At 36.2% G+C, this 16,601-nt stretch overlaps 1 protein-coding gene across 1 annotated transcript in view; it reads left to right on the forward strand.

Moving 5' to 3' along the window:
- Positions 1-812: 812 nt before the first annotated feature.
- Positions 813-16,601, forward strand: part of LOC129945132 (ankyrin repeat domain-containing protein SOWAHA) — a 263,503-nt gene continuing 247,714 nt past the window's right edge. Inside the window, exons 1-2 of the mRNA XM_056054791.1 lie at positions 813-1,014; positions 1,179-1,858. Coding sequence (XP_055910766.1) covers positions 888-1,014; positions 1,179-1,858 — 807 coding nt within the window. The 5' untranslated portion in view covers positions 813-887. The remainder of the gene's footprint in view (positions 1,015-1,178; positions 1,859-16,601) is intronic.

Consider the following 16,601-nt stretch of genomic DNA (forward strand, 5'->3'; position numbering starts at 1 on the left):
AATCTCCAGTTCAAGTACTAGGCACCCGATGTTCACCGCGGGGAGTTAGAGTAGGAGTTGATAGACAGAGGTGGGTTTTGAGAAAAACCTGTTGACGCTTTTGTCCTCTTGAATGTACATGTCTACCATTTGAACATTTTTTCGTATCACACATTTGCTATAAAAGGCTATTGCAAGGTATTTTTGTGATTGATAATTTCTTACTTTTAACTCATTTTATCCCTTAAATGTTTGTAAAATATTTGTTCACTCAATTTAAAATTCCAACATCACATGTAACATCTTAAATTTCAGATTTTAGGGAATGTCATATTAAATTGTGACTTTTGCCATAAAATACAAACCGTGCTATACAACTCAAGCTTGCATTTGTATCACATTATAAAATATATAGCAAGAATTTGAGTATATATCACTTTTTAGTGAGCTTTTATCATTAAAATTATTGTTAAAACTATTAAAAACTTAGTTATAAAACAAATAACATGGAAGGGCCTATGAATTTAAAGTTTGGAGCCAAACTCGTATTTTGCCGTAGCCATCCATTTTGGAACTGAGTTCTTTAAATTAAAATGTATCAAAGAAATAGAGCACCTTGAATAAATCAAAACTTTAAATATTTTCTTTACCTTTGTTTTATCAAAGATTTCATTTAAAATAAATCAATATCAGAGACCTTCAAATAAATAAATCCAAATAATTCATTCATCACCTTCTTCTAGTACTTTTGTATTTCACATCCATAGAGTTTGCTCTGTGATGCACATCGCTGTCTCCCAAACTGACATTAACCCATGGTTTTTGTTTTCAAACTGGTTCGAATGACAGACGCTGTCAGACGACAGTGTGAAAACGAAAAGTATAAACTGTAAATAAAAAAATCCACAATGGAGTCGCCAAAAGAATTATCGCTCGTAGAAATTCGCAAATATATGTTAGAAAACGGCTGCAAAGTAACAAATCATGCTTTGGTCAAGCATTTCAAAAGGTTCCTCACCAATCCAGACACTCAAAGTAAGTATATTGTGTCCCGGGTGGCCGGGAAATTGCAAAACCAATTGGACTCCAATCGCCACTGATTGTGAATGTGATTCATTTTGTTGACTTGTACAACTTGTTGCACTGATGTAATCGCTAATATTAATTGTTTGTTTGTTTTTTTCGTTTTCTTTGTGAAGGTGAAGCCCGAAAGCAATTCAAAACCTACGTGAACATCTTGTCCACCATCAAGAACGAAAATGACCAAAAATATTTGATTCTACGAAAGAAGTATCTCCACGAATGTCCCACAGAGGAGATGGCATTGCGCACAGATATTGTCCCCAGTAGCCCCGGAGCAATGTCGCTTGTTTCGGAGGGTCTGACTTCGCCATTCAGGCAACCTCCACCGTACAAACCACCTCCAGAGGTGTCCTCGCCAATTGCCAGCAAATTGCCGATTTTGCAGCCAGAAAGTGCCGATAATTATCGCGATTGTATCAATGAGTTCGCGGCCGCTGTTCGTATGATTGATTCGGCCGGTCGTCCGCGTGAAGAGTCGCCTCCTTCGGAAACCGTTGCGCCCGGTGACGATGTTAAAATGCAAAGTGTCGAAAGTGAGAAGTCGGCTCCAGCCGCAAAAGTTAAGCGCGAAAATTCAATCGAAAGTGAAAATAAAGAAAATGTCGTCGTGCGTTCTCCGACATCCTCGTTGTCGGAAACATCTTCGTCCATGTCTATGGAGAACAATAATGAAAAGACTTCATCGGATGCCGAGAATCCAATGAGTGTCAAGGAAGCCACTCGCAAGTTCAATCGAATGGCATCCGAGGAGGAGGCAAAGATTATTTCACCACCCACCAAAAAGAAACCTGAAAAGGTAAGTGTTTTGTTTTTGGTATCTAATGAATTTTTGAGGCTAGACGATGGAATATGCCTCGCAACTTGTTGCGCAACATTTGTACTGTCTGAGTTTGAGACAATCATTTTTTGTTAGGGTGTATACAATTGTTTTATTTTGTTACAAAGTTTAAAGTTTTTGTTAGTTTTTATATAGACACAATCTTATAAAATTTTAATGGTGATTTTTAAAGCACATAATAAGTAATACTAAAAAAAGTTGGTAAAACTTAAAAAAAACTTGTTTTCTAAATTTAATGGCTCATGAGCAGTGAGAGTATCCCGGGCAATTGAATGCTCCAAAAATGTGTAGTAAAAATGACCAGTGTGGTCTTTTGACTTGTGTAGAATCTGTTGAAAATTCTAGAACGAAGAGAAAATCACAAAAATTGCAGAAAGAGATATGATTTTTGCCCCCGATTGCCCCCATGCCAATTTAGCGTGTGATTTAGATCGTTAACGAATATTATTAAAATTTGGTTTTATCTTAAAAGATGCTTTTTTTTCTTTATTAAAAAAAAAACGACATAGTGAAATTTAATGTAGTGGGAAACAAAATTATTTGTTCATTATTTTTATTGTGAAAATAGTAAAAACATTAAAACATTTCTATGAAAATATATCAAAAGTTGCTTTAGTTCTGTTGGTCGAAGTTAAGCCTTAGAAGATCAATTTTAGTTGCGACATCTATTAAATAAATACATGGCAAGTTTTGCATTCGTAAACAATTTCGAAATCGAGATTTTAGTCAAACTTGGCACTATGATGGAAGACAACTCGAAAAAGTGGTTATCTGAAAAACAACTCCACTGATTTTTATTAAATGTTCCTTATACTTTTTTTCAGCTTAACCTTTTTCAATAATAGAAGTAAAAAACATTTATTTTCTTTTGAAAATTCTCAGAAATAATGAAGTGATTTTATTTTTATGATAACATAATACGATGATCAAAAATTTTTAAAAATTATTTAATTTTTTTTTCAAAACTCAATTTCTGAAAAGGACTCAATATTTTTGAATTTATAGTATATACAAATTTATAAGTACTAAATAACTGCTTACCGAAAATATTTCATAAACAAAATAAAAATTTAATGTTGGTACAACATTAATTTTAAAACAAACGCTCTAAAGATTTTCTGAAACAAAATAAATAAATGAAGATTTGTTTTGATTAATGAAATAACATTTTAATTTTTGAAAACAAACTTATTCTGCAGGTACATTTTTATATCTTAAAATATACTTTGTTATATTTTTTAAAACAGGAATACAGAAATAAGCTTGTGCGACGCATTCGTGCATTATTTGAACAAAAATGTAAACCATACACTTTTAGGAAGTTCATGGTGTCCGGTAAAGTGGAACGTCAGGGAACACAATATTGATCAGCGAAAGTCAGAGATTTTGAAAAGCACGTCAGATAAAAAATTTTCTGAAATTCGTTTTTATATTTTAACATAAGAGACTTTTTCATGGACGAACATTTATTTTGGCATTTCTGTTCAAATTTTTTCATTTGATATCTTAGAAGAAAAATTGGAATATTAACTTTTTGTGGTTGCCAATTACAAAAATTAGGGTTTTCCCTATTTTTTCGAATCATTTTCAAATGAGACAAATATTTTTTAAACCATGCTAATAATAGTGCGAACATTTTTAACTTTCCATTGGAAGTTGACATTTCTCGACGTTTCAAGGTCGCTAGAGTCGAAATAAAAGATTTTTAGAGAGTTGTCTGTGCTTGCGTGTGTACGTTCGCGACGTTTTTTCGTCGTCCATAGCTCAGAAACCAGTAGAGATATGGACTTGAAATAAATTTTGTTATACAGATAATAATGCAGAAAGATGCAGAAAGGGCTCTCAAGAAAATTTCGTGGGAGGTTTTTTTGACATAGCAATTTGAAAAAATGTAAATAATTTGGTAAACCCTCAATATCTCACGAACGATACCAAACAAATATATTTTTTGGAAAAATTCCAATGAACGTTTTTTTTATAAATCGAAAAAACTGAAAAACAAAATATTTTTCACCTCGAAAATTTAACGAGCAAAAAATGATTTTATCTCAAAAACAATTTTATGTAACGAAAAAAAAAACGTTTTTGACATCTGGTAATATTATGAGAAAAATTGAATCGACATTTTTTGTACAAAATATAAAAAAACAATACTGAAACTTGGTAAAAATGTACTTTTAACTCAAATTAAATTAAAATTAAATTGGGTGGCGCAACAGTCCGTTGAGAACTAGGGCCTAGTGACTTACAACTCTCAACCATTCCTGTGTGCGAGTAATGTTGTCAGGAATGGAGGGGACCTACAGATTATATGCCGAATCCGAACGGCTAATTTTATAAAACACTTTTTTATGACATAAGTTACTCTTGGATACCTTGTCAATTACTTGCAAACCGTGAAAAGACTTTGATGGCATAGGCAGGGATCGAACCGAAGACCTCTGGCATGACAGTCCAACGCACTTTTTTTTTTTTTTTAAATTCATTTTTATTAATTCATTCTTAAACCTATCTTAAAGCTAGACAAAAATTCATAAAACTAGCCTAATTATCCATAACTTACAACTAACTTAATGGTCCCATACAGACACTCTAAGTTACACTATAACACTAACTACTAATGCCTTTCGGCCCTAAGATCTATTTTAACTTCCATTCAATTTTATTTATTTTTGTATTAATTAGAATATTTAAAAAACTAATATCAATATCCTTTTTATTTTTACTTACAAACTATTTAAAATAAGGTCTTAAATATATAACTTAAAACTAACTTAAACTACCTATTCTACCTATAAACTACTTAAAACTAGAACAACCACAGCAGGAAATCTAACTACCTAACGTTTTTTGTTTTCATATTTTGTTGTCTTTTTTTTTTATTCCATCTTATTTTTTTTGTATTTCTATTGTGTATATATTTTTTTTTGTGCCACCACTCCTATTCTACTTAAAACTAAACCCTAAAACTATGAAACAAGTATGTAAGCCGGCTAAGGCTTAAAACCCCATCCCGACTACCCACTATCAAGTATCGATTGAAGCCACCAAAGCTGAATCTTCTGCTTCACCCTATCAGTTCTGTCCCGTTCGGACACAGCCCTACTGAACCGAAGGAGCTCTGTTCCGCCTTGTGCCATGACGTCCCGATTGTACAGGAGTCGCCTATCCACGGTTTGTCGTCTGACGTGGTAGATCAGCGGAACTGATCTACTCGTCGTTCGGATAGAACTCTCCGAAAAATAAATTGTTGGTCGAAGATATAGCTCTTGCAATGTGACCTCGAACGAGTTTTATCACGAAATTGTCAATTCTGTTTATTCGGGCCCCGTTGTATAGGACCTCGTTGGAATAGTAATGCACGTAAGAAGATTCGGCTGTTCGATATAAGCCGGTATAGCGTCGTAAACACCTCCACTCGAGCACCCGAAAGATGGAGACATCTAAGAAGGAGCAACGTTAAACCACACAGGATAACAATAAACGATCAGTGCCCGTATGAACATGTAGCAAATTACCTTCACTCTGGAGTCAAGCCGACTGTTAAAAAATATCCGTTTCGCCAGAGCGAAGGCCCCTCTGACCCTGATACCGAGGTACTTCACAACACTTTTGCTGGCTAATGGCTGCCCGTGAAGATCAACGATGACCATCTTGCGCCAATTCTTGCACGTATCCCTCGTGGCTTTAGCCAACGGAGACCGAAACAGAATTGTCTCCGGCTTGTGGACATTTATTTTTAGTTTCCAGTTGTCGCAATATCGCTACATCTTGTCGAAATCACGTTGCAAGAGAATTCTAATAAACTAAACCTTTCGGGCCGTTCTGTACGCAATTAGATCGTCGGCGTACGCAATTGCCTTTGCAGGACTACCTATCAGATCGCTGTTGTAAATGCTGAAAAGAATCGGCGAATTCACCGCTCCCTGTTGAAGACCAACAGTCCAACGCACTATAACCATCATGCCACGGGTACTACATTTCGACTCAAATATTGTTTCAATATTTGAGATGTTAGCTTCAAAATAATTAGATTTTATTAAAAATATTTTATAAAAAACATTTGGTAAAATTTTGAGAAAAATCAAATTGACAGTTTTCTTAGAAAAAATAAAGACTTAAAAAAACAATACTAAAACTTGGTAAAAATTTACTTTGGACTCAAATATCTTTTCAAAATTTAAAAATATTGTCTTCAAACAAATTTTATCTCACAGGAGATATTGTTTTTGTACAAAATTATGTACAAAATTAATTTAACAAAACTCTAACGATTTTCGGTGGTTTGGTTTTTTAAATCTCTGAAAACAAACGTATGTTGCAGGTACCTTTTTTATTCTTTTATGTTGTTATATATATTTTTAAACAGACTATTTTCAGTCGTGTAGAAGACGAACAAAGTATCGAAGTCCCAAATACCATAGTAACCTATTTTTTGGTTAGGATCACTTAAAACAATAACAGGATCCATGCATTTTTAAAAGGTGGTTTTCCATACAGTAACATCTTTTTCTTGAAGATATTTTCTGTCGAAAAATTAATGAGGTAATTTTCTCGTTTGTGCTTTCCTTATAACTATTTCAAAAATAAATATTTTTGATGCTCATTCTATAACTTCTGTATATCTTTTATTAAAAAGTATAATATTTAACTTGCTATAAAGCAATTGTATTATTATTTTTTTACTTCTCATATTAAGTTATTGTAATCGGTCGAATTGAAACTTTTAACATTTCTCGCTGTTTCAAATTCCCAAGGAATATAAATATAACGTCCGTAAGTTTGGGATATCTTTTTTCGTCGGTCATGTCTGAAGACTCTTCAAAACCATCGGATTCAAATACAACGCTGCCAGTGAGTGTTATGACTCCGCCTGTACTTGATCGAGTTAATGATTCTATGGGGCAAATCTTTTTTCGCACTCGTACTGTAGGGATAGTTCTAAAAGATCTTAACATACATAAATCTGCTGGTCCGGATGGTATCCCCGCTATTGTTCTGAAGAGGTGTTCTTCATCGCTGGCAAAACCACTGCGTAAGCTTTTTCATCTGTCCTACTCCTCAGGTCTCGTTCCGAGCAGATGGAAAACCGCATTTGTCCAGCCTATTCCAAAAAAAGGCGAATCTTCCTCACCGTCTAATTATCGACCGATTGCACTTACGTCCCTTCTTTCCAAGGTCATGGAAACGCTGATTAATTATCAGCTCAATAAATATCTTGAAGAAGGGAAGCTTCTTAATGACCGACAGTATGGCTTTCGTAGCAATAGGTCCACTGGTGATCTCATGGTTCATCTCACCGAACAGTGGAACAAATCTTTACATAGCTTTGGAGAAAGAAAGATTATTGCACTTGATATTTCAAAAGCATTTGATAGGGTTTGGCATCAGGCTCTCTTATCGAAAATGCGTGCTTTCGGTTTGCATGAATCCCTCCTTCATTGGATTAGTAATTACCTTTCGAATCGTTCAATACAAGTTGTATTGGATGGATTCAAGTCTGAAAACCACAAAATAAATGCTGGTGTGCCCCAGGGCTCTGTTCTATCTCCAACACTCTTTCTCATTTTTATTAATGATCTCCTGTCTGCAACATCTAATCCAATACATTGTTTCGCTGACGATAGTACTCTTAGCTTTTCATATTCGTTTTCAAATTCACATCCCTCTTCTTCGGATGTGGAACTGCAACGACAAAATATGATAAGCTCATTAAATTCCGACCTAAACAGCATTGCACAATGGGGAATAAGAAACCGCGTGGAATTTAATGCTTCAACAACCCAATGCTGTTTTGTATCGTTAAAGCGAAATATACCCCCCCTGCCATTATCCATAAATGGCACTTGCATCGAGAAAACTGAACATGTCGGTATTCTCGGTATTTGTATCACCAACCACCTTTTGTGGAACGATCACATACACGATGTCACCAAAAATGCCGCAAGATGTTTGGGTTTTCTAAGGCGATGCAAGAAGTTTTTCTCCCCCTCTGATCTGGCTGTTATTTACAAGACTTATATGCGTCCAAAGCTTGAGTATAACTCCCATATCTGGGCTGGTGCTCCTGCAACTTACTTAAGTCTCTTGGACAGTATTGAACGTAGAGCATTTAGACTGATTGGTGATATTACCATCATAAGATCATTAACGTCACTTGAACATCGTCGAAATGTTTCTTGTCTCACCCTCTTTTACCGTTTTTTTTAATGGTTTATGCTCTAGAGAAATAACTAGCTGCATTCCTCCACTAAAACAGTTCAACCGTAATACTCGCGCTTCTAGGAATGCTCATCAATATACCCTCGAGCCCATCTTCGGTCGTACTGTCAAGTATAGAGATTCGTTCTTTAGCCGTACTATGCGAATGTGGAATGCCTTGCCACACTCTGTCTTTCCCAGCTATTGCAATATTCAGGAATTCAAAACCAATGTGCACCGACATCTGCTTTCAAACCCTCTCTCCCTTTCCTAGTGCTCACACTGTGTCTACATAATAAGGGTTATATATCCCTTTGAGTGTGCACTTATTATAAAAAAAAATGTTGTTTTATAGAAAATAATATCAGAGGATATAGAAATAGCTTTCAAAAAAGTGAAATATTCTTTTTGCGTTAAATATCTCTTGAATCGATACTTGAATTAGATTTTCGATATAATTTTGAATAAAAATCAAAAATACATATTTTTCACCTCCACTATTTTGGGAACAAAACTGTTATTTCCTCGAAAATAATCGTATGCATCGAAAAAAATTGTTGTTTATTGTTGTTATATGTCGAAAATGAATGAATATGTATGATCTTCGGGATTTAAAATTATTTTTGTCTGATACTATGCCACTACTAAACCAATTTTTTTGAAAAGTTGTTGCAAGAATCTTTGAGAAAAGTTATATCACAATAATGTAGGTGTTGGTGTAGATTACCAATCTTTGATTTTGTATGTCGGTTTAGTTTCCTGAAAAATTAAGCCTTCTAGCTTAAGGGGGTATATGGACCCACCCATCCTCTATTACTAGTTTTCTTCTTTTGGCTTAATCTTCTCAATCCAGATTTATGTTGCACCTCGTGAAAAATCGGCTGTTTTTTTATTTTAGTATTATTTCGTCGATTTGTTGTTAAAAAGTGTATTTAAGCTAATTTTTGAACCGACTGAAAACCGACACCACTTCAAGTCCAAATTGTAGTTAATTTTCTTGCCTTAAAATCTTTTAACATAATCGTATTATCTCTCTCCTTCAGGGTTAAAAACTCTAACATTTTTGCGATTTTTCTGATTACCTTGCGTTCGGCACTCGAGGTCAAAAACTTGTATTAATAATCACGCAAACATAATAAACAAGTTACCCAAAATCATCGCATGATCTCCTTCTTTTAAAATGAAACAAAATCATTGGCGCCTCAAATTTGACTATAGTCCGGGGCGGACCTGGGCCTTAACCAACATGTGTCTTAAACCAGCTCAGTTTCTAACTAGCTGTCTCCAGTTTCGCACGCCAAGTTGGTTGATGTCTTAACCACTCGTGTGCCACTTAAGTCACGGTCTTTCTGTACTGCACCGTCCCTCGGGATTGGATTCGAAGACCTTCCGGCCAAGAGCGTTGATGTCCTCTACATGACCCAGCCATCTAAATCGTTGGGTTTTAGTTCTCTTAACCGGGCCAGCGTGGCTCTACAGCCCGTACAGTTCGTCATTATATTTTCTCCTCCATTCTCCATCTATATGACGCTCTCATCTTTCTTTGACAGGATGCAAGCTTCAGCGGTGGATGCAGGCTTCAGTGTCTTATAGATGAAGATTTTAGATGCTCGATAGGCGATAGAGGACTTTTTTACTCAATTGCCTTTTAAGTCCAAAAGAGCAGCGATTTGGTAGAATTGTTCTTAGTTTAAATTCAGCGCTGGTGTCGTTGTCCTCCTTTGATCCTCCAATTATGTCAAAATCATCTGCGTATCCGAAGAATTTGGTGGACCTTTGGAAGATTGTGCCTGTAGTGTTGATGGTTGAGTTTTGCGAAATTCTTTCCAAAACGATGTTAAAGAAGGCGCATGACAATGCATCGCCTTGCCTAAAACCTTTTTTGACATCAAATGCATCGGTGAGATCTTTTAAGACCTTGATAGAGCAGCGTGCATTCTCCATCGTCATTCTGCACAAACGGATAAGTTTGATAGAGATGCCAAAACTAGACATTGCTCTGTAGAGCTCTTCTCTATAGATGCTGTCATACGCGGCTTTAAAATCGATAAAGAGATGGTGGGTATCAATTTGAAGTTCCTTGGTCTTTTCCAAGATCTACCGTAGTGTGAATATTTGGTCTATGGTGGAATTTCCTGGTCTGAAGCCTCACTGATAAGGACCTATCGACTTGTTGACGAAGGGCTTCAGACGTTCGAATAATATGGCAGAGAGGATCTTATATGCAATGTTAAGGAGACTGATTCCTCTGTAGTTGGAGCAATTAAGAGGGTCTCCTTTTTTATGTATCGGACAAACTCAGCTGCGATTCCACTCATCGGGCATGCTTTCTTCCGACCATATTTTGCAGATAAGTTGGTGCATTCTTCCTAGCAAGTCATCATCTGCTGCTCTGAATAATTCGGCAGCGATGCCGTCAGCTTAAGCAGCTTTGTTTGAATTCAGTTTAAGTAGAGGTCGGGTAGGCGAAATTGTTGAGTGGTTGATTCTCCCTTACAGCAGAATTCGGCTCGTCATCGCCGTTACATAATTTCGACAAGTGGTTTTCCCATATTCTGCGAACATAGATTGCGGTTCTACTACGACGTTCCGAACATTTTAAATTGATTAAAAACTTAATAAGTTTTAAAATCAATCCAAGACTATCTCTCAAAAAATATAAATAAAACTTAATTAAAGCTAAACTAGAAACTTTATTTAATTGCTGTTTTTCAATTCAATTTGTTACTGCACCATCTTGACTTGGCCTACATTTCAAAAACAATCTATTAATCTTCTTCTTGAACTGAACTTTCCTTGTCATCGTTTTTGTATTTATCTTGTATGCATGTATACTTGAGAAAGTTACAAGAATTCTATTGTTTTAAAATAACACAGAAGATCACGGAACATAATATTTCGGTACTCGGAACATATAATTTCTTCACAAAGTATCTCAAATAAATTGAGCTCGTAATAACAAATTCATCATCTCTAAACGACTTATTGTGTGTTTTGTGTCAGCTAGCGAAAGCACTTGACATAATATGAAAGTCTTGCAAATAAAGACCTGCTGAGATGCTGACTCAAATACCGTTTTAAGAAATCTTGACTTCTTCACATTGCCGGCGCCAACGAGAGATGAGATGATGCCTCAAACTGAATCGCCTAAACTGTCTTTAAAACTGCAGTGGAACGAAAGTTATGACAACCGAAGTCCTTATCTGCACCCATCTTAAGTTAACTGGCAAGAACCGGCGCAATTAAAAGTCCGTCAAATGCCAATTGCTGAAGGTAGCGGCGACCGTTTTAATGTCAGGCACCTGCAAAATATTATAATCTTTCAACTCAACGCTTCCCGCACTAAACATGAAATATGTAAATTTTTCTCAAAAAAATGATTTATAGCATCGTTTAATTGAATTCTTGTCTAGCTTTTAGCTTCACTGAGTCGAAAAATCGCAACATCACAGAGGCACTGTTCTCTGTTCCACCACACGCGGTCGGTGCACGGATTTTCTTCAATTGTGTATCCAATCCACACATGACGACGACGACGTGAAGGCGAAAGATGCGACGACGACACGCTGAAGACATCTATAGTTCAGCAGCCAAAACAACAACAAAAACCACAACAACGAAGACGGCGTCTTCGTCGACGACGACTACCATCTTCAACTTAGATATACTTAGATGGAGAAATTAAGATAACAATTCCCGAGGTACTATTTTAATTGCATTCAGAAACTCGTTGCATGTGGGTATGCCTCTGCACAAGACATCAGCTTGTCCCAATGCGCATTGAGGTTCAAACTAGGCCTCCAGCTAGAATCCGTCCAAAGCCAACCAGCACCAGCATCAGCGTTGCCATTAAATCTTGCAAATTATAATTATTTGCAAATGAGCAACATAAATATTTGAAAATATAGCTAACCAAAATTAATGATAAACTCTTTCAACAACAAACTGAGGTGTTTAGTATATTTATGTAACCCAGACAGAAATAGGTTTACACTCGTTTTCGAGATAATTGAAATCTAGGTTGTTAATTTAATCCATTAAACGGAAGTTCAAAGAAAGATGAAGATGGTAGTGATAGAACAATTGGTAGTATTTTGTCACGGGTTTTTAGTTATTCTGGTAAAATTTGTTTCCATGTCTATACAAATTTTCAATGAAGTAGTAGTAGCGAGAAAGTCGTGAATGAACAATAAGGCTTATAGTTAAGCTTGAACTTGAGTTTATAATTTCCTTTGTAAAGAAATAAGTATACAGCTTTGGGGATATAATAATTGTAGTCAAAGAAGTAATTTTACAAAATTATAAAATTGCAAAATTTTATGAAAACTTCATAAAGTGATGGGACCCACTTTTTTCGACTTCTCTACTATCGCAATGTCATGTTTGTATGAAGTCTCGAGGTAGAAATTTTTAACGAATGCAATACTTGCCTCGCAAGAAAAAATTGTTAACACAGGTATCTGAACAAGAATGCGGAGCTATAACCCAGATCTGCTATTTCTCAAAAACTTACTAGCGTGATGTTTAGTTAGTAGGATTTCTATGCCAAAAGTTGTTGGTTCAATTCTGCATGTGTCATAAGTTCTGCCTCTTGCGATGAATTGGGATTCGGCATAAAAACTGTAGGTCCCCTCCATCCCTCACACTACTCGCACTTAGCAATGGTTAAGAGCTTTAAGTCAGATTCTCTACGAGCAGTTGCGGCCTCTACTTTATTGAACTATGTCAATAATGTTTTAATAATGCCCTAATAAAGATTAAATGGATATACTGATGTACATTCTTTTTAAATGTGTGCATTCGTGTTGTGCGACTAAAAAATGAATCTTAGTACAACAAAGTAAGGCCGAAATTTTGCTCAATGTTAAACTTATAAGTATTTCTAAGAGTACGGGTAACTATTAAAGTTAAAATGTTTGAGGTAACGAATGCATCCTTATTAAAGTAACAATAGCGAACTTTGCGGTTGTTCTTTAGATTAACAAATGCTTCACTTCCTCAATGCCAGTGGCAAACATGGATAGTGGCATTTCAAAGAGGGTAAAGCTTTTACGACAGCAGTAAACTATGGGATTCCTTATTGGGCAATGCTGTCAAGATCAGAATTTAAAAAGAAACCAACACTGATAACTTCCCATTCCGTCTGTGGATTTGTCTTGCTTAAAAGGTTTGTAGGTCTATCAAATCTCTGAACTCTGTCTCTACAAACTCTATAACAGTCCATAACGGTCGATAATCTCTAATGGAGAAGGCACAAAAGCTTAATATTCTCCTTTGCTGGGTACTGGGCCCTAAAGACATTTCAGGTAACTGTAAGGCAGATGAACTCGCCAGGAACCACGTTTGGCACATACTGGCATACCAATCGCTACTTGTAAACTGTTGCTAATGTAAGACGCTATGAAGAAGGCAAACACTAGGTGGAAAACATCTGGCCAACACTAGATTTAAAACGTTCAAGGTGCTTGCTAAGTCTAAGCAGATCGCATATAAGCTCGATAATAGGTGTCATAACTGGACACTGTCTAATAGGAAAGCACGTCACGCGACTAGGCGTATTCTGAAATGACTTTTGCAGAAGCTGTATGGACGACGAAGAGGAGGAAACAGTTCTTCACCTTCTTTGTACATGCCTTGCTCTAGCTCAAAAACGCAAGAATTACCAATCTAAACAATCTAAATCATATCAGCATAATCAGCCTCTCCCGTTTTGTAAGGGACTCAAATTGGTTCCATTAAACTTAGGAGAAAGCCTCAAGATTTATGTGGTATCATTAAATTGGCCTTAGTGTTTCCGTTTTTATCATGGACAGCCACTTTACCTAACCTAACCTAACGAGATTTGTAGTCAAAAACCTATTTTAACTTATTTTAGAAGCATTTCTAAAAGTCTTTCAATTCAATATCTCTACTGGTTCTTGAGCTATGGACGACGAAGAAAACTTCGCTAACGTACGAACGTACGAACACACTGACGCACAGACATCTCTCTAGAAATCTTTTATTTCGACTCCAGGGACCTTAAAACGTCGAGATATGTTAAAATTTTCAATTCGACAAATCGTACCGATTACAATAACTTCCTATCCATTCGGATTTACTTGTATTGAACGGGCCGAAAGGAAATTTCTAATCCAACGAAACAGGGATTCATCTAAACCGAAGACCTGCTTTTTCGATAAGAGGGCCTGATGTCAAACGCTATCAATTGCTTTTAAAATATATAGCGCAAAATTCTTAATTCAAGAGTTGTTACACTGCTCGGTGAGATAAACTATGAGTCTACAAACAAATCTATTGAGGTCAGCAATTAAGAAGCTTTCGTTCTTCAACATTTGTTTAGCCGAAAATTGTTTAGCATTTTTATGACCTGCGAAAGAAGGGACACCACTGAAATTGGGCGATAATTAGAGAGAAAGAAGGATACGCCATTTTTAGGCAAATTCCATTTCTAAGGTTTTGAATGGATTATGCAGCATTATAATAGACCAAGCCCGGCGAGAGGGGGAAAAAGGAAATCCTACCGGGCCCAGGATTTTCTAAAGACCCGTAAAATTTAAAGTAATGAGGAGAGTGTTTTTTTTTTAAATATAATCTACCTTCATCATCAACATACCTATTCCCACTTATTTTAGGGGTCCCGACAATTTAAAACCATTCATGCTTTCGCAATCGGGCCCCAGTTTGCATGTTATCTACCAATCTATCAGTCAAAAGCTTGCTGGTCTGGGCCCCTGATGTCTTGAATTTTGTGCAAGGTTCTTAGAAGTATCATTCTGCAAGCCGGAAACATTACCATTGACAATCTAGATAACTTGGTCACATTATGGATCAAATTTTATTATTGGATTAAAATTTTGTCTGAATGCAAAGAAGTTGCTACTGGATTGGGGGATGTTCCAGAATCGTTCACATCTAACCAGACGAAGAAATACATTTCAAGAAAAACACCTTTTACGTCATAGCTGATTCAAATATATCTGGACTTCCTCGTCGGTTTGATACGATGAAAAATTTTGAATGCTACATTTTCATTATATGGTAGTTTTCAAAAATGGACGGAATTGAGATTAAAAACTCCGCCACAAGGATCATCTAAAAGTATAACTCGCATGTGTCTCAAGAGTTGAAAGAAGAAATAATTCATCTGAAACACTTTTATGAATTTCTGCCAATTTTGAAGCAGAACTTCCGCTATTGAGTTTGCTCAATGCTATTTATTCCCAGAACATGTGTTTTTCACCATACATGTAATCGTAGCTCGTGCCGAACGTTCGTTTAGCGTCTTTGTCGGAAAAAAAAATGTTCATCGTTCGTGCTCATCACAAGATCGTGTTTCCGGACTTGCTACACTATGCATCGAAACACCTTTGGCAAGGAAAAGTAGTAGAAAAGTTTTTCAATTAATATGAATCAACCAAAGACTAAGTACCACAAATAAAGGAATCGGTTAGTTGGCGCAACATATGGAATTCTAGCCATGTGGCAGCACAATAAGTTTTTGTTATGATATTTTACTAATTTTTTTAGGTATAAGTTCGGTCATTTCTCATATGTTAACTTAAGAATTATTAATGTTTACTCAGTAGCACAATCCATTCACAGTAATAGTTGCAACATCCTCATATTCGATGTAATTATGTCCAAACGCACCGCAAACACCAATCCAAGAACCACACATTCATTCTTGGGTTGTCCCATCCCCATACGCAGCAATCCTGTTTATTAATGGCGACCTTGAAAACTAAAATTCATAAATCCGCTGGTCCAGATTGTTTCCCCGCTATTATTCTAAGAGAAGTTCTTCCACGCTAGCTAAACCACTGGCTTTTCTATCTATGGACTCGTTCCGAGTAGTTGGAAAACTGCGTTTTTTCAGCCAGTCCCAAAAAAAGGCGAATCTTGTTCTCCCGAAAATTATCAACCAATTGCACTACCGTCTCTTCTTTCTAAGGTAATGGAAACGCTAAATTATTATCAGCTTAAGAACTATCTTGAGGATCGAAAGCTTCTTAATAACCACCAATACGGCTTTCGTATTGATAGGTCCACTGGTGATCTCATGGTTCATCTCACCGAACATTGGAGCAAATCTTTACATCGCTTTGAAGAAATTATTAAGATTACACTTGATATTTCAGAGGCATTTGATAAAGACTGGCATCTTGCTCTCTTATCGAAAATGCGTGCTTTCGGTTTTCATAAATCCCTCCTTCATTGGATTAGTAATTACCTTTCGAGTCTTTCAAAACAAGTTTTAAGTTGTATTGGAAGGATTCAAATCTGAACACCACAAAATACATGCTGGTGTGCCCCAGGGCTCTGTTTTATCTCCAACACTCGTTTCCATTTTTATTAATGATCTCCTGTCTTCAATATCTAATCGAATACATTGTTTCGCTGACGATAGTACTCTTAGCTTTTCGTATTCGTTTCCAGACTCACAACCGTCCTCTTCGGATGTGGAACTGCATCGGCAAAATATGATCAGCTCATTAAA

Source organism: Eupeodes corollae, chromosome 2 (assembly GCF_945859685.1).
Source record: "Eupeodes corollae chromosome 2, idEupCoro1.1, whole genome shotgun sequence".
NCBI lineage: Eukaryota > Metazoa > Arthropoda > Insecta > Diptera > Syrphidae > Eupeodes > Eupeodes corollae.